The sequence below is a fragment of the Scyliorhinus torazame genome, chromosome 4 (assembly GCF_047496885.1).
Source record: "Scyliorhinus torazame isolate Kashiwa2021f chromosome 4, sScyTor2.1, whole genome shotgun sequence".
Lineage (NCBI taxonomy): Eukaryota > Metazoa > Chordata > Chondrichthyes > Carcharhiniformes > Scyliorhinidae > Scyliorhinus > Scyliorhinus torazame.
This window is the reverse complement of record NC_092710.1, coordinates 297,860,033-297,879,858: the sequence shown is the minus strand read 5'-3', so window position 1 is coordinate 297,879,858 and position 19,826 is coordinate 297,860,033. Positions and strand designations below refer to the sequence as shown.

Genomic DNA, 19,826 nt, shown 5'->3' with positions numbered 1-19,826 from the left:
AACATTCTATTTGTCTCCCTAATTACTTGCTGTACCTGCAAGCTAGCTTTTTGTGAATCATGTATGAGGACATCCAGATCTGATAATCTCACCTTGCTAGCGGAGTCAATGGGTCTGCTAGACAATGGCTTCCTGACGCTAGACCTTGAAATTGGATGGTAACTCTTTTAACAACTAGTGACTGGGACACACCCATACCAACAGTCACAGCTTCTGAAGTCATAGAACATACAGTGCAGAAGGAGGCATTGGTCTGCACTGATCCACTTACGCCCTCACTTCCACCCTATCCCCATAACCCAATAACCCCTCCTAACCTTTTGGACACAAAGGGCAATTTAGCATGGCCAATCCACCTAACCTGCACGCCAGATCAGCCTTCTTGAAAGTGAACTCACTGAAAGCAATGGGTCCTGACCGAGTCCCTGATCATGCAATCAGATCCTGCGTGGACCAACTGGCGGTTTTGGTTGTGGACATCTTCAACCTCTCCCTACTCCATTCAGAGGTTCCCACCTGCTTCAAGAAAACCATTATTATACTGGTGCCAAAGAAGAACCAAGCAACGTATCTCAATGACTACTGTCGATTGGCCTTGACATCTATCATTATGAAGTGCTTAGAGAGGTTGGTCATGAGACACATCAACTCCATACTTCCAGACTGTCTTGATCCACTGCATTTCGCATAAAGCCAGCCGGTCCACAGCAGATGCTATCTCCCTGGTTCTACACGCATCCCTGAAGCATCTCAACAACAAGGACTCCTACATTAGACTATTATTCATTGACTACAGCTGCACCTTCAACACCATAATCCCAGCCAAGCTTGTATCACAATTCCAAAACCTAGGACTTGGATCCTCCCTCTGTATCTCAATCGTCGACTTCCTGACCCATAGACCACAATCAATAAGGATAAACAACAACACCTCCCCCATGATAGTCTTCAATACCAGGGCCCTGCAAGGCTGCGTACTCAGCCCACTACTATACCCTTATATTCACATGACTGCATGGCAAAATTCAGCTCCAACTTAGTCTACTAGTTTGCTGATGACACAACCATAATGGGTCGGATCGCAAACAACGATGAGTCAGAGTACAGGAGGGAGATAGAGAACCTAGTGGAGTGGCGTAACGACAACAATCTCTCCCTCAATGCCAGCAAAACTAAAGAGCTGGTCATTGACTTCAGGAAGCAAAGTATTGTACACACCCCTGTCTGCATCAATGGGGCGAGGTGGAGATGGTTGACAGCTTCAAATTCCTGGGTGTACACATCACCAACAGTCTGCCCTGGGCCACCCACCTCAACACAACGACCAAGAAAGCACAACAGCCTATACCTCCGACAGATGCGCCAGTGAAAGCATCCTATCTGGCTGCATCACAGCTCGGTATGGCAAATGCTCGGCCCAAGACCGTAAGAAACGACAGAGCATTGTGAACACAGCCCAATACATCACACGGACCCGCTTCCCATCCTTTGAGTGTATACACCTCCCACTCCCTTAGGAAAGTGGGCAGCATAATCAAAGAAATGAAATGAAAATCGCTTCTTGTCACAAGTAGGCTTCAAATGAAGTTACTGTGAAAAGCCCCTAGTCGCCACATTCCGGCACTGTTCGGGGAGGCGGGTACGGGAATTGAACCGTGCTGCTGGCCTGCCTTGGTCTGTTTTAAAAGCCAGCGATTTAGCCCAGTGTGCTAAACCAGCCACTCCCACTCCCTCCCGGGGTATTGTCTCTTCCATCGGGCCAGAAGATACGAAAGTCTGAGAACACGCACTAACAGATTCAAAAACAGCTTCTTCATTGCTGTTAACAGACTCCTGAACAATCCATAAAAGGGTCAAACTGATTTCTCTACGCATCTTCTCTACTGAGCAGCACTACACTCCGAATGCTTACCCGATGTCTATGGCTATATATTTACTTTGTGTATTTATCGTATGTCCTATGTTTTTCTCATGTATGGAACGATCTGCCTGGACTGTATGCAGAGCATACTTTTCATTGTGCCTCGGTACACGTGACAATAAGTCTAAATCAAATCAAATCAAATCACCTCTCAACTCCACAAAGCCCGTCTAATTTTACAAATCGCTGATCAATGCCTGCCCAGCAGTCTAAACACAGAAAGTCCATCATGCTGCACCATCATTCATTTCCAGGATTTACATAGCAACCCGGAACTGAACCCTGCCACAACTGACACATATTATGGAGATCTTGGACACTGGAAATCACGTGAAACAATATTTATTTCTGTGGTTCTTGTTGTAAAACTCTTCTGTTTTCTATCTCCGTTTCAGAGAATGTGTTCGGGGTGGGAAGTTGATAGCACTGCTCCACTGGGGTTTTTTTTGAATGTGAAATAAACTAACCTTCTGAGTTAATCGTACGCGAGTTTTCTGTGGATTATTATTAAATTGGATCAGAGGGATTGGGAAACCACGCCACCGTATACTTCAAAACTTATTCAAAGCACTTTCTGCTTACGGACAGGGGGTAGGAAGAGAATAGATCCTAAATAGTTGAGGCCCCAGCACTGAGATACGGTCAGATCCCAACAGTGGCTAAGATACTAGACCAGAACTGCAATGCTTTTTAAAAAATTTTAAGACTGCGCAGAAAGATCGATTCGCTCCAGCAATGATTGCATAAGAAATAGAGCTTGGTTATTTTCACAAACAAAACTTTATTGAACAAAAGAAAAACAATATTTAAGTTTCTAAACTTCAAACCTAACAACATCAGCTAACTCCAACTCATGATTTCCCATTAAACAGCACACAGCCCTATGCTCCACTTACACAGGAGGATAAACTTGATACGTTCATTCACAGAACATATTCCTGCTGGTAGTGAAGCTCTTTCAGACACCTTTCCGAAAACCTCTCTCAGTGGCAACTTTACATGACCTCTCTTACATGATCCAAGATGGCGCCGAATGCAAGATGAATGCAGTCTTCAACTGTGAAAACGAAACCAAAAACACACTGCAGCTGCCAACTCAAAAAACGAAAGTGAAAGACAGACAGCCCAGCTCCACCCACATACTGACATCACTGCAGCTATTTGATAAACACCCATTTCTTAAAGGTACATACACCTGACAATAGTGACCTTTTGTGTGTTAGCTTATTGAATGCCTTTTGCAAATCGAAGTGCACTATATCCATTGGTTCTCCTTTATTCACCCTGCTTGTTGCATCCTCAAAGAAATCTTAATTGATGAGTTAAATAATATCCCTTTCACAAAACCATGTTGACTCTGCTAGAGTGTATTATGATTTTCTAAATGTCCTGCTACTGCTACCTCAGAAATAAATTCCTGCATTTTCTCAATGATAAAGTTAAGTTAACTAGCATATAGTTTCCTGCTCCGTCTCCCTTTTTTATTTGAATAGCAGGGTTATATCTGCAGTTTTCCAATCCACTCGGACCTTACTAGAATCTAGGGAATTTTGGAAGATTACAATCAATGCATCCACTACGTCTGTAGCCACTTCTTTTAGACCTCGGGATGCAGGCTATCAGGTCCAGGGGACTTCTTAACCTTTAGTTCCATTCATTTTCCTAATACTTTTTCTCTAGTGAGCGTCATGCAATAGTTTCTTGAATGTCAGTGACAGATCTACTGCAAGAAAAATACAGTATATATAAAATCCACCCCATTTCCACTGTTAAAAAAGTTTTTCTAATGAAGCATTTGTGCATGAGTTTCCTCAGCCTGGTGCCACATCGAATTGTGTATCCTTTGCAGCATTAACTCATGGAAATTGTTTGAATTTTGATGAATTATATAGTATGGTGTTTTTGAAATCAAGGGAAAGATTTTCCACCAGGGAGTTGGAATTCCAACATTGGAACCATTTCTGGATCTTGACTGCACTCTAGGAGATGGGAGGGGGATGGGGTCACAACCCACAATTGTCGTCACGGTCGGGAGTGAATTGGCCGAAATGAGTTAGGCAGTCAAATAGCACCAGCAGGCACGTAACAGAAGTAGGACTCAAAGCGTGGGCTTATAGCAGCCATTATAATGGCAGCAGCTGCATATGATTGGAAGCCAGAAGTCAGGAAAGGCAGATGCTTGGCACCCACAACATCGCTGTCTCACGGTTTAATGCTGCAGCCCTGAACTGATTTTGGGCACAGTACACGAGAGGTGAGGAGTCTTGTTCTTGGAATGTGGCACAGGAAGACCACTCAGCCAAACTAAGCAGGCCTGACCACAAGTGCTGTGTCATGATATCCAGATCAGCATATCATGAGTGCAATCACACACACACACTGATGGACAGGCATTTGGCCCAACCAGCACACACTCAACATCGCAGCCAATCACTAGTAAAAGCACACGCACCATAAAAGGGGGAACACGAGAGTTCCCGCTCATTCTGGTAGGAGACAGCTCGGGCCACCTCCGACTCCATGATAAGGGATCAGATAGTTTTTGGGGTTGTGTCAGACACCTTACGCCAGCAGCTCCTTAAAGTGAAACAACTCACCCTGGCGACTGCAATAGAGACCTGTGTCCTCCATGAAAACGCGACCAGCCGGTACTCCCATATCCAGGCGGCCGAAACGGCGTGGCACGGGGTCCCCGAAGCGGAGCAGGTCCGGTCGATTGAGTGCCTCCCCGCCCGCGGCCCGGATGAAGGCGGCCATTTTGCGCGCTTTCCAAGGCCTCACGCGCTTGTACGCGCCAAAAGAGGGGACGCTGAGGCAGAGGAACGCTGTGCGCACTACGCAGGACCGCACCGCGCATCTGCGGTGGCGCAACGAACGTAATGACATCACGACGTGCAGCAACTGTGGATCTGCGCATTTAAAGCGGAAATGTCCTGCTAGAACCCGACAGTGCCTACGCTGTGGCAGGTTGGGCCACTATGCTGCCTGTTGTCGAGCACCTCAACCTGCCAACTCGCAACAATTCTGCCAGTCTCGCAGGACCGTGCGGGCCATTCAGCCTACATTCACTGGCTCACCTCCAGACACCTTGCAGACCGGCGACAGCGAGCCTTTCCGCGTTGCGGTCATCCATAAGAACAGGCTGTCCCCATGTAGGCACCACCAGCAGCTGCCAGTCCACACCATTGATCCGGACGATGAGTGGTGTGCCACCCTGATGGTCAACCGATCCCAAGTCACATTTCGCCTGGACACTGCTGCCTCCGCCAATCTGCTCACATGGTCAGCTTTCCAGGCATTAAAGGTCAAACCACCCATTCTACCTTCCCACTGTCAATTAGTGGATTACAATGGGAACGTCATCCCGGCCACGGGGTCCTGCCAGCTGGACGTCACCCACAACTCGCGCACGGCCAAGCTGTCATTTGAGATCGTAGGATCCTCGAAGGATTCTCTGTTAGGCGCACAGGCGTGCAAGATTCTCCACCTCGTTCGGCGAGTCCACACTTTGTCTCCTGACGGCACATCTGACTTTCCAGATGTAGACTTTAGGGCGCAGCTCCACTCACTCCTTGCGCACAACCAGGAGATTTGAGGGCATGGGCACACTGCCCTACACGTACAAAATACGGCTCAAACCAGATACCACCCCAGTCATTCACGCCCCTCGTAGGGTCCCAGCACCCCTCAAGGACCGCCTCAAGCAACAGCTGCAGGTTGTTGGGACCAAGGAGTGCTTTCCCGGGTCACGGAACCAACGCCATGGGTCAGCTCCATGGTGTTTGTGTGTGTGAAGAAGCCATCCGGCGAGCGATCTGCATTGACCCGAAAGACTTGAATTCCAACATCATGAGGGAGCACTACCCTATACCTAAGCGAGAAGAGATCACGAGCGAAATGGCTCGGACAAAAATATTTACCAAGCTTGATGCCTCAAAGGGCTTTTGGCAGATTCAACTGGATCCGTCCAGCCGGAAGCTCTGCACTTTCAACACTCCATTTGGCAGGTTCTGCTGTAACAGAATGCCATTCGGCATCATTTCTGCTTCCGAAGTGTTCCATCGCATCATGGAACAGATGATGGAGGGCATCGAAGGAGTACGCGTCTACGTAGACGATATTATCATCGGGTCAACAACACCACAGGAGCACATCAGTCGTCTCCAGGGTGTCTTTGCACGTATCCGAGATCAGGGCCTGTGCCTTAACAGAGCTAAATGCTCTTTTGGCCAGACTGAACTAAAGTTTTTTGGGGACCACATCTCCCGGTCGGGTGTCCGGCCAGATGCTGACAAGGTGGCAGCCATCACGGCCATGCAGCGGCCGTCAGACAAGAAGGCAGTGCTACGCTTTCTCGGGATGGTCAACTTCCTGGGGAAGTTCATTCCCAACCTTGCTTCACTCACGACTGTTCTTCGCCACCTGGTCAAGAAGACCATGGAGTTCCAGTGGCTGCCTGCACACCAGAATGAATGGGAGGAGCTCAAGGTCAAGCTCACCACCGCCCCGGTATTGGCGTTTTCGACACCACCCGGGAGGCAAAGATCTCCACGGATGCCAGCCAATCGGGTATTGGTGCGGTCCTCCTGCAACGGGACAACACCTCATCATGGGCTCCAGTCGCCTATTCCTCGCGGGCCATGACCCCCATAGAACAACGCTATGCGCAGATCGAGAATCATAGAATTTACAGTGCAGAAGGAGGCCATTCGGCCCATCGAGTCTGCACCGGCTCTTGGAAAGAGCATCCTACCCAAGGTCAACACCTCCACCCTATCCCCATAACCCAGTAACCCCACCCAACACTAAGGGCAATTTTGGACACTATGGGCAATTTAGCATGGCCAATCCACCTAACCCGCACATCTTTGGACTGTTGGAGGAAACCGGAGCACCCGGAGGAAACCCACGCACACACGGGGAGGATGTGCAGACTCCGCACAGACAGTGACCCAAGCCGGAATCGAACCTGGGACCCTGGAGCTGTGAAGCATTTGTGCTATCCACAATGCTACCGTACTGCCCCTAGAAGGAGTGCCTAGCATTGTTGACGGGCATTGACAAATTTCATGACTATGTCTATGGTCTTTCGCAGTTCACTGTAGAGACCAACCATCGCCCTCTGGTCGGCATTATCTAGAAGGATCTAAACGACATGACCCCTCGCCTCCAGCGCATTCTGCTCAAGCTCCGGAGGTACGACTTTCAGCTTGTCTACACCCCGGGGAAGGAGCTTATCATCGCAGATGCTCTCTCTAGGGCGGTCAACACACCGTCCGACCTACCGCTGAGGAGGGCGGTGGGATCCAGATAGCCAGGAGTTGGGGGGCCCTACATAAACTGAATCTGACGAGGTTGGTGGACCAAATGGAGGAGGATTTCAAAAGATGGGACATGTTACCGCTCTCGCTGGCGGGTAGAGTGCAGTCGGTCAAAATGGTGGTCCTTCCGAGGTTTTTGTTTGTGTTCAGTGACTTCCCATCGTGATCACCAAGGGCTTTTTCAAGAGAGTAGGTAGGAGTATTATGGGGTTTGTGTGGGCGAATAAGACCCCGAGGGTAAGGAGAGGGTTCCTGGAACGCAGCAGGGACCGAGGAGCGTTGGCGCTGCCAAACCTAGGGAGCTACTGCTGGGCAGCAAATGTGGCGATGATCCGCAAGTGGGTTTTTTGAGGGAGAGGGGGCGGCATGGAAGAGGATGGAGATGGCGTCCTGGAAAGGAGCAAGCTTGGGGGCGTTGGTGACGGCACCGCTGCCGTTCTCGCCATCAAAGTATACCACGAGACCAGTGGTTGCGGCAACGTTAAGGATCTGGGGCCAGTGGAGACGGCACAGGGGTGCAGTGGGAGCCTCGGTGTGGTCCCCGATCAGGGGTAACCACCGGTTTGTCCTTGGGGGGATGGAGGAGCAGGAGATAACATGAAGGTTGGTAAAAAACTTTAATAAATATATTTTTTTTTAAAACACACCATCCGACCCCGAGGGGTTTATGTGCCAGGTCGAGGCACAGGTAGCCTTCACATCGGCCAATCTGCCGGCCACTGATGCACGTCTGGCCCACATTCGACGTGAGACTGCGGCTGACCCCTGCTACAACGTGTGATGCGCCACATGACAGAAGGGTGGCTAAAGGGGCAGTGCCCACAATTTTACAATGTCCAGGACGACCTGGCCGTCGTTGATGGCATCCTCTTAAAATTGGATCGCATTGTGATCCCACACAATATGTACCAGCTTGTCCTCGAGCAACTGCACTAAGGACATTTCGGAGTCGAGAAGTGCAGACGGAGGGCCCGAGAGGCTGTGTACTGGCTGGGCATCAGCGACGACATCGCCAACATGGTGCTCAACTGCCCCACCTGCCAGAGGTTTCAGTTGACGCAACCCCGTGAGACCCTTCAGCCCCACGAGTTGGTCACTTCCCCCTGGTCGAAGGTCGGTGTCGCCCTCTTTCACGCGCTCGGCATGGACTACGTTATCATTGACTATTTCTCGAGTTACCTGGAGGTCATACGCCTGCACGACACTTCATCATCTGCTGTCATCCGGGCATGCAAGGAGACCTTCGCTCGCCATGGCATTCTGCTCACTGTCATGTCTGACAATGGACCTTGCTCGGAGAGTCAGGAATGGTCTTCCTTTGCCACTGCCTATAACTTCACGCATGTGACGTCCAGTCCGTTGTATCCTCAATTGAATGGCAAGGCGGAGAAGGGCATCCATATTGTTAAGAGGCTTCTCTGCAAGGCTGCTGATGCCGGGTCGGACTTCTGTCTAGCCTTGCTGGCTTATCGCTCGGCCCCACTGTCCACGGGACTGTCGCCGGCTCAGCTGTTGATGGGTCGCACCATCAGGACAACTATTCCATCCATTCATGTTCCTGACCTCGATCATACCCCGGTCTTGCGGAAGATGCAGCAACAGCGCAATCAGCAGAAGGTGGCACATGATGCTCGGGCGATGTCCGCATACACCTTCCAGACGGTGGCTGGTCAGCAACGGATGATGTTCTCCGCCAGGTAGCTCCCCGATCATTCGTTGTTCGCATGCAAGGTAGGGGAACTGGCAGCGTGGGTTGGTACCTGGGACTTCGATGTTGTGGCCATTTCGGAGACATGGATAGAGCAGGGACAGGAATGGATGTTGCAGGTTCCGGGGTTTAGGTGTTTTAGTAAGCTCAGAGAAGGAGGCAAAAGAGGGGGAGGTGTGGCGCTGCTAGTCAAGAGCAGTATTACGGTGGCGGAGAGGATGCTAGATGGGGACTCTTCTGCCGAGGTAGTATGGGCTGAAGTTAGAAACAGGAAAGGAGAGGTCACCCTGTTGGGAGTTTTTTATAGGCCTCCTAATAGTTCTAGGGATGTAGAGGAAAGGATGGCGAAGGTGATTCTGGATATGAGCGAAAGTAACAGGGTAGTTATTATGGGAGATTTTAACTTTCCAAATATTGACTGGAAAAGATATAGTTCGAGTACAATAGATGGGTCGTTTTTTGTACAGTGTGTGCAGGAGGGTTTCCTGAAACAATATGTTGACAGGCCAACAAGAAGCGAGGCCACGTTGGATTTGGTTTTGGGTAATGAACCAGGCCAGGTGTTGGATTTGGAGGTAGGAGAGCACTTTGGGGACAGTGACCACAATTCGGTGACGTTTACGTTAATGATGGAAAGGGATAAGTATACACCGCAGGGCAAGAGTTATAGCTGGGGGAAGGGCAATTATGATGCCATTAGACGTGACTTGGGGGGGATAAGGTGGAGAAGTAGGCTGCAAGTGTTGGGCACACTGGATAAGTGGGGCTTGTTCAAGGATCAGCTACTGCGTGTTCTTGATAAGTATGTACCGGTCAGACAGGGAGGAAGGCGTCGAGCGAGGGAACCGTGGTTTACCAAGGAAGTGGAATCTCTTGTTAAGAGGAAGAAGGAGGCCTATGTGAAGATGAAGTGTGAAGTTTCGGTTGGGGCGATGGATAGTTACAAGGTAGCGAGGAAGGATCTAAAGAGAGAGCTAAGACGAGCAAGGAGGGGACATGAGAAGTATTTGGCAGGAAGGATCAAGGAAAACCCAAAAGCTTTCTATAGGTATGTCAGGAATAAGCGAATGACTAGGGAAAGAGTAGGACCAGTCAAGGACAGGGATGGGAAATTGTGTGTGGAGTCTGAAGAGATAGGCGAGATACTAAATGAATATTTTTCGTCAGTATTCACTCAGGAAAAAGATAATGTTGTGGAGGAGAATGCTGAGCCCCAGGCTAATAGAATAGATGGCATTGAGGTACGTAGGGAAGAGGTGTTGGCAATTCTGGACAGGCTGAAAATAGATAAGTCCCCGGGACCTGATGGGATTTATCCTAGGATTCTATGGGAGGCCAGGGAAGAGATTGCTGGACCTTTGGCTTTGATTTTTATGTCATCATTGGCTACAGGAATAGTGCCAGAGGACTGGAGGACAGCAAATGTGGTCCCTTTGTTCAAAAAGGGGAGCAGAGACAACCCCGGCAACTATAGGCCGGTGAGCCTCACGTCTGTAGTGGGTAAAGTCTTGGAGGGGATTATAAGAGACAAGATTTATAATCATCTAGATAGGAATAATATGATCAGGGATAGTCAGCATGGCTTTGTGAAGGGTAGGTCATGCCTCACAAACCTTATTGAGTTCTTTGAGAAGGTGATTGAACAGGTAGACGAGGGTAGAGCAGTTGATGTGGTGTATATGGATTTCAGCAAAGCGTTTGATAAGGTTCCCCACGGTAGGCTATTGCAAAAAATACGGAGGCTGGGGATTGAGGGTGATTTAGAGATGTGGATCAGAAATTGGCTAGCTGAAAGAAGACAGAGGGTGGTGGTTGATGGGAAATGTTCAGAATGGAGTACAGTCACAAGTGGAGTACCACAAGGATCTGTTCTGGGGCCGTTGCTGTTTGTCATTTTTATCAATGACCTAGAGGAAGGCGCAGAAGGGTGGGTGAGTAAATTTGCAGACGATACTAAAGTCGGTGGTGTTGTCAATAGTGTGGAAGGATGTAGCAGATTACAGAGGGATATAGATAAGCTGCAGAGCTGGGCCGAGAGGTGGCAAATGGAGTTTAATGTAGAGAAGTGTGAGGTGATTCACTTTGGAAGGAATAACAGGAATGCGGAATATTTGGCTAATGGTAAAGTTCTTGAAAGTGTGGATGAGCAGAGGGATCTAGGTGTCCATGTACATAGATCCCTGAAAGTTGCCACCCAGGTTGATAGGGTTGTGAAGAAGGCCTATGGAGTGTTGGCCTTTATTGGTAGAGGGATTGAGTTCCGGAGTCGGGAGGTCATGTTGCAGCTGTACAGAACTCTGGTACGGCCGCATTTGGAGTATTGCGTACAGTTCTGGTCACCGCATTATAGGAAGGACGTGGAGGCTTTGGAGCGGGTGCAGAGGAGATTTACCAGGATGTTGCCTGGTATGGAGGGAAAATCTTATGAGGAAAGGCTGATGGACTTGAGGTTGTTTTCGTTGGAGAGAAGAAGGTTAAGAGGAGACTTAATAGAGGCATACAAAATGATCAGGGGGTTGGATAGGGTGGACAGTGAGAGCCTTCTCCCGCGGATGGAAATGGCTGGCACGAGGGGACATAGCTTTAAACTGAGGGGTAATAGATATAGGACAGAGGTCAGAGGTAGGTTCTTTACGCAAAGAGTAGTGAGGCCGTGGAATGCCCTACCTGCTACAGTGGTGAACTCGCCAACATTGAGGGCATTTAAAAGTTTATTGGATAAACATATGGATGATAATGGCATAGTGTAGGTTGGATGGCTTTTGTTTCGGTGCAACATCGTGGGCCGAAGGGCCTGTACTGCGCTGTATTGTTCTATGTTCTATATGCCTGATGGCTCTATTCGCCGCCGCGATCGGTGGGCCCTTTGTTTGACTCCGCGCTCGCTACGACACTCTGCAACGGTGCCATGCCATCCTGTTGCCCCGGATGTCGACTTTGTTGATCTTCCTGCCATGATTCATTTTCCTCTCTCGCCCGTCGATAGGCCCATTCCTCAGCCGGTGGCTCCTGACCCACCCTTGAGGCGGTCAACCTGAATTCGTCGCCCACCTCAGAGACTGAACTTATGAGCCTGTTTTGGTTTCTTGTGTTCCATTGAACTTACTGAACTGGTTTACAGTACTGTTGACATGTTTCTACTATCGTTCTGTGTTCGAGAGTTTGCATTTGTTCCGTTCTTGGTACACTTTTGTTCTTGTGTTGCACTCAACATCTTCATATATATATATATATATATAGTTAGCCTCCTGTACATTTTGTAGTTAATCTCACACACATATTTAGTTGCACCCAGTACACAATCTTATTTATTATCATGCAGGCACATGTTTCTTGTGAAAGGGGGGGGGGGGATGTCATGATATCCAGATCAGCATATCATGGTGCAATCACACACGCACTGATGGACAGGCATTTGGACCAACCAGCACACACACAACATCGCAGCCAATCACTAGTGAGAGCACACGCACTATAAAAGGGGGAACACGAGAGTTCCTGCTCATTCTGGTAGGAGACAGCTCGGGACACAGAGCTTGCAGCGTGACACTCAGACATAGACCATGTGCTGAGTGCCTCACCAACATTAGTGATAGGGCAAGGTCCATAGGTTAGCTGGTAGCAAACGTACCCAAGTCTATCGTTAGTTGCATCTGTTAGTTAACATAATAAAATCAAGTTGTACCATCTACAGCCGTGTTGGCTCATTTGTGTATCAGGACAGCCAACACGACATGCTGTACATGTTGGCAGCCGCAATGTCACCCTGAGGACCTGGGTTCAGTGCGACAAAGGGTTTAATAACTTTCATTGTACTTTCAAAGGGAATGTAGATGACAGACTCCAGCCCCCAGCAGAAACACTAGCTGAGTAGCCAGTGGATGCATAATACTCCTGAACATGGAAGAAACCAACAGGGGAATTACTGACCTTTCAGCAAAGGTCAGAACCCTATCTCTGCTGAGGATCAAACAGCACTGGTATATAAAAAACTTATTTCAATGAGCCAGTGGGCATTGGTGAGAGAGGCCAGTATTGCTTTAGCTTCCTTGTTTTTGTCCTTGCAGGAGAAAATGCTGCAAAATGCAAAGGAGAGGGTGCGTACAGGAGGCAGCAGCAATAGACATTGCCAGGTTGTTGCCGCATTAAGAAGTGTGCAGCGGAGAGATGGGCGTACAAGTATTGAAATCGATGGATGAAGAGGATGGAGTGCATCCCTCCCCATTTAACGTAAGCCAAAATCTGAGCTGCACTGAAAGCCTCAGTTCTGCAGAGACATCTGCTGCGAATACTCAACCTTTCCATGTATCCCAAAAGGTGGTGGATCATGCAGGAGGAGCATGTCCGTGCTGTTGCCACATTGATGTGGATCTTGGACAAGACAGAACCTACACACCAAGCACTGTCATCATTGCTGAAGTACATTGAAGGGCGGCCCATACTGATCCAGGCGTTGGAACTATATCTTCAGAAGCCCAATGACCTGCTCAGTGGTGGTCCTCGTGAGCAGATAGCTTTGGTTATTGCATATTTGTGGCTCTGTCATGAGTCGTGCAAAGGAGCGAGTTGCCATCTCATCAAGGGATATCCCTTGTCCCCTAGAATCCATGCACAGAGTTTCAATGATGACATGAAGTGCTATTGCCAGACGATAAAGAAGTCCCAGGATAATGAGCACTCACAGGTACCAGCTGAACATTTAGACAATGGAGAGTCTCCCTGTTGAGGAATTTCACCCGCCACACAGTCGACACCTTGATAGCCATGTGGGTGCCATTGATGGTGCTCTGCTCCTGTAAGGATCCAGCAATGGAGACAAATTCACAACCAGAGCATCAGTGATCTTCGAGATGCAATGTTGCGCTGTCGCTTGTGGATAGGTGCAGTCTCCTCCAGCACCGATTCCCCGACATGTCCAGGTAATTTCTTTTTAGAACCACTGTCTGCTTTGCATGGACTTCATTGCCCTCCTGCCCTTGTTTCCCCCCCTCTTTCCTTCTCATGCCTGGGCTCTGCAACTGCTCCTGAGGATGCTGATACTCGTTGCTATTTAATCCCATGACTAGTTGTTGCCTTGCTTGTGGTCAGTTGCATTCACAATGATTAATGAACCCAACCCCTGCCAATGCCTCACAATTGTCGGAGGGTCACAATCTTTCCACTGAACTTCCAGTGCGCAGACTACTTGCTCTGCTACATCTGCTGACCCAATGGCAACAGTATGACAACGGAAGCGCCCGACTCAGCCATGCACCCTTATAAGAGCCCACCTAGTTGAATGGCGCGGCCATGACTGTTGACTCCTCCTTCTACTTGGACTTCAGATCAATCGTGGAATCTTCCCTCTCCACAAAAATAACAAAAAGGGCCCTAAATAAGTGAACAAGCTTGTTAACAAGGTTAACTGGCACAGAACCAAATTGGGCATGTTGCTGGGTGCCACCTTCCCCTTCCGAAGCAAAATCACTGACAGACAAAATGACAACAGTAAACCGATCAGTGGTACTAGAATATATGCTCACACATCTATGTTCCTGCCCCAATACTCTGGAAATGGAAAAATTCTACCTCAACTTGAGCAAATCACATTAAATGCACAAATAAACTTTAGTCTATATGCTGCAAATAGAACAAGGATCTATGTAACCCGCCCTTGTGTAGAACAGTGCTTTAGTGAACATCTAGAATTTAGCAAAACTTTGTTGAAATTTAAGTTCATGAAAATGTAGAACAGTGGCATTACAACCATTTACAAATAATTTTAATCATTTTGTCCCGCACCTTCACAGTGTCTTTCTTTTTCTTGGTTTTCTTTTTCTTTTTCACAGAACAGGATCCTATAAGTATTCGGTTCAGTTCAAGTCCAGTCTGAAGCTGGAAAGAAATAGAAAAAGTTCTCAAACAAAAATTCCTAAAATGCTCAAATCTTGCACAATTCATGGCTGCCCAGATTTAAGGCAGACATTATTACTCAAACATTAGGTTAGGTGGATTGGCCTTGGTAAATTGCCCCTTGGTGTCCAGAGGTTAGATGGGGATATGGGGTTAGGATAGGGCGGAACAGTGGGCCTAGAAGGCTGCTCGTTTGAAAATGAAAATGAAAATCGCTTATTGTCGCGAGTAGGCTTCAATGAAGTTACTGTGAAAAGACCCTAGTCGCCACATTCCGGCACCTGTTCGGGGAGGCTGGTATGGGAATCGAACTGTGCTGCTGGCCTGCTTTAAAATCCAGCGATTTAGCCCAGTGTGCTGAACCAGCCCCACAAAAGATCCTCTTTTGGAGGATCAGAACAGTTTTGAAGGGGTCATTGGCCTCCCTCTGCACTGTAGCGATTCTATGATTCGAAGATTCTACGATTAGAGAGTCCGATTTGCCCAACAGAGAATTTTCAGAAAGCACCTATGGCAATATAATGTTTTTGCAAAGGAAAGAAAATTAGAATTGGCATTATGTGTGCGGTTTCTATCTAAACACTGAAACGTTGCACAATCCTCAGAGGATATAAAATGCTTTTAAACAATGCTGTTTAGTTCCAGCATGAGTAACTATTATAAAAACAGAAAGTGCTGGAAGTACTCAGTAGGTCTGGCAGCATCTGTAGAGAGAGAGAAACTGAGTTAACATATCAAGTCCAATTTGACTCAATTTTTGGAACAGTTTTAGTTCAGATCTTCAGCAGTGCCATATTTTGCTTTTAATTAGAACTGTTAAATAACCACAATGGAATGGCATGCAGAAGCTCTCTTGATACATTTTGTAAATGGTTTTCGCCATACCCGAACAGGCGCCGGAGTGTGGCGACTAGGGGATTGTCACAGTAACCTCATTGCGGTGTTAAGCCTATTTGTGACACTAATAAAGATTATTATGATTACATCACTTCAAACATGGAGCTGTCACATAGGGTTGCCAACTCTCCAGGACTGGCGTGGAGTCTACAGGAGTTGAAGATCAATCTCCTGCACACTGCTGTGTGTAACCCTGGAGAAACACCATAGAGACATTAAAAAAAATTGTTCTGACATTTTCTTTGAACATCTTTCTTTACCAGGTATAAGGACGGCACGGTGGCACAGTGGTTAGCACTGCTGCCTCACAGTTCCAGGGACCCAGGTTCAATTCCAGCCTTGGGTGACTGTCTATGTGGAGTTTGCACTTTCTCCCCCTGTCTGCGTGGGTTTCTTCCGGGTGCTCTGGTTTCCTCCCACTGCCCAAAGATGTGCAGGTTAGGTGGACTGGCCATGTTAAACTTGCCCCTTAAGTGTCCAAAAGGTTAGGTGGGGTTACTGGGTCACGGAGATAGGGTGGAGGCGTGGGCTTAAGTAGGGTGCTCTTTCTAAGGGCTGGTACAGACTCGATGGGTCGAATGGCCGCCTTCTGTAGGTATTCTATATTAAAAATGAGGGAACAAAAAAATTATTTGGCTGACGGTCAAGCATCATTCACTTGAGTAAGGAGTCTTTTTCCTTTCCTACTGGCAAATTGGTAGTGTGTCACAAGGATGGGATGTGTTGGCCCACTAATGGCTGGAGTGTGGGTGCAGGACGTATAATGAAATCTCCAGGAATTTGATCACATTTGGCAACTTTAAGCATGACACTGTACTTTTAATAAATAACTGAGATTTATTTAAAGATATAACAATGCATATGTAGCCCTAAAATCTCTCATGCACATCTGGTTTTAGAGCATGGAAGTCATTTACTGACTTGTAAAATAATTATTTATTATGTAAAAAAAAAGGATTCTTGTAACAAAATCAAAATAATAAGCCACAAAAATTAGAATGAAAAGAAACACATTAACAATCCTTGAAGACATGGACATGATCGTGAAGCATCGAGTATCAGAAATAATAAAATTACATTTAAAATCAGACATAAAAAAGTCATTCTGAAACAAGAAAATACAGATGTGTCCACCTCTCAGTATGAGCAAAGGACTGTTCTGACGGAAGACAGCTTATGTTGCCACACAGTTTTACTTCTCAAAACTCAGTCTGCCAGCCAAACTTTGTGCCTTAGCCCAGCAAGACACTTCCCACTAACTGGTTGAACACAGCAAATCCAAGTTAACCCCTTATTGAGTACATTCATTAAATGTGGGGACACTGATGTGTACTGAAGATGTGAAAAAGGTATTATATGAATGCAAGTTTCTTTCTTTGATTGCAAAGATATTTTTGCTCCCAACAGGCAAATAAAAAACACAATTGGATTTAGATTTCATTTGTTCTGTCATTATCAAGTACTTGGCCATTCTTTGTGTTTCAATAATTCCAGAACAGAATGCAACAAAATACATTTACAAAAGAAGTCATGACTGAAGGGGATTTCTGTTTTTTTACAGACGTATTTTTAGACAATTTCACATACATGATATTTTTAAGTACTGTTGACCTGCCCGGGAATGTTGCAAACATTGATGCACAGGATGACTTCACAAACAGCAATGAAAAATTATCAAATGCAAAATATTGCAGATCAGCTCAGGAGGCAGCCATTGAGCTGGTTGTGGCTGGGACAGCTCTTTGCAAGATCAACTCATCTAGTCCCATTGGCCCACTTTTTCTCCTGAATTTTGTTTTCTTCATATAAATATCCAATTCTGGTCTGAAGGCCGTCATTGCATCTGCCTGGAATGTATGGTGGAGATGATGTGTTCAAGATGCTAACCACTCGCTGTGTAAAAAACACTTTGCTCATGTTATCGATGCTTCTTTTGCCAAGGGAAAATGGTGACGTAGTGGTAATGTCACTGAATCCAGAGACCCAGGCTTTGGGGACACAGGTTCAAATCCCACCATGCAGCATAGTGGTTAGCACCTCTGCTTCACAGCACCAGGGACCCAGGTTCAATTCTGGTCTTGGGTCGCTGTCTTGTGGAGTTTGCACTTTCTCCTCGTGTCTGTGTGGGTTTTCTCCGGGTAGTCCGGTTTCCTCCCATGATGTGTCGGTTAGGTGGATTGGCCATGCTAAATTGCTCCTTAGTGTCCAAAACGCGGTAGGGTTACGAGAATAGCACAGAGGCATGGGCTTAAGTAGGGTGCTCTTTCCAAGGGCTGGTGTAGACTCGATGGGCTTAATGGCCTCTTTCTGCACTGTAGAGGTTCTATGGCACTTCTATGAGCTGTTGACATTTAAATTCAATTAACCAAAAAAATCTTGAATGATAGCTAGTCTCAGTAATGACCATGAAACTACCATCTGGTTCACTAATGCCCTTTAGGGAAGGAAATCTGCAGTCTTTACCAGGTCTGGCCTATATCTGACTCCACAGATCCACGGCAATGAGGCTGACATTTAACTGCCCTCAAAGAGCAATTAGGGATGGACAACAAATGCTGGCATTGCCACTGTTGCTGACATCCCATCAAAGAAAATCCCCAAAATTAAAATCACCTAAATTCAGTGTCCTCCGATGCTCAACCCTTCGATCAGGTAGGACAGTTTCTCCCTATCTACTCTGTCCAGACCACACAGGATTTTGAACACCTCTATCAAATCTCCTCTCAAATCTTCTCAAGCTTGCCCTTTGCCCTTAACAAATCCGTGCTGGATTTTATCTGCATTTTCCCCGATTCTTAATTTTGTTCTGGATTATTCTATCTAGAAGATGCTCCGCCAGATGTTAAATTGACTGGCCTGTAGTTTCTTGGATTGCCTTTCCACTCTTTTTGAACATTTACAAATATCCCACCCTTTGGCAACAGTCCCATATTTAAGGATGACTGGAAAATCATGCCCAGTGCCTCTGCAATTTCCATCTGTACTTCCCACAAATATCCTTGGATTCCTCTCATCCGATCCTGGTGACTTACCAACCTTCAAGCACAGCCAACCTATCTAATACCTCCTCCTAGCCTGACAAAGAAAGTCAGGGAATGCATCAAAGCAAAAGAGAAAGCCTATAATGTGGCAAAGAGTAATCCGTTGTTGGCAATCGTTAAGGATGAGATTTCTAAATTCTTGGAAGTGCAGGGTCAGATTAGGACAAATCAGCATGGATTTAGTAAGGGGAGGTCGTGCCTGACAAACCTGTTAGAGTTCTTTGAAGAGATAACAAATAGGTTAGACCAAGGAGAGCCAATGGATGTTATCTATCTTGACTTCCAAAAGGCCTTTGTTAAGGTGCCTCACGGGAGACTGCTGAGTAAAATAATGGCCCATGGTATTCGAGGCAAGGTACTAACATGGATTGACGATTGGCTGTCAGAAGATTGGGAAGGCTACAAAAACAAACAGAGGATAACAAAGAGAAAAATAAGGAAAGAGAGGATCAAATATGAAGGTAGGCTAGCCAGTAACATTAGGAATGATAATAAAAGTTTATTTAAATACATTAAAAACAAACGGGAGGCAAAAGTTGACATTGGGCCGCTCCAAAATGACGCTGGTAATCTAGTGATGGGAGACAAGGAAATAGCTGAGGAACTAAATAAGTACTTTGCGTCAGTCTTCATAGTAGAAGACATGAGTAATATCCTAACAATTCAGGAGAGTCAGGGGGCAGAGTTGAATATGGTAGCCATCACAAAGGAGAAAGTGCTAGAGAAACTAAACGGTCTAAAAATTGATAAATCTCCGGGCCCAGATGGGCTACATCCTAGAGTTCTAAAGGAGATAGCTGAAGAAATAGTGGAGGCGTTAGTTATGATCTTTCAAAAGTAACTGGAGTCAGGGAAAGTCCCAGAGGATTAGAAAATCGCTGTTGTAACCACCCTGTTCAAGAAGGGAACAAGAAAAAAGATGGAAAATTATAGGCCAATTAGCCTAACCTCGGTTGTTGGCAAGATTCTAGAATCCATCGTTAAGGATGAGATTTTTAAATTCTTGGAAGTGCAGGGTCGGATTAGGACAAGTCAGCATGGATTTA

At 46.8% G+C, this 19,826-nt stretch overlaps 1 protein-coding gene across 2 annotated transcripts in view; it reads right to left on the bottom strand.

Moving 5' to 3' along the window:
- cep57l1 (centrosomal protein 57, like 1) overlaps positions 1–19,826 on the bottom strand; it is a 166,390-nt gene that overhangs the window by 30,277 nt on the left and 116,287 nt on the right. For both annotated transcript variants that reach the window (XM_072499977.1, XM_072499978.1), the window contains exon 10: positions 14,732–14,824. In XM_072499977.1, coding sequence (XP_072356078.1) covers positions 14,732–14,824 — 93 coding nt within the window. The remainder of the gene's footprint in view (positions 1–14,731; positions 14,825–19,826) is intronic.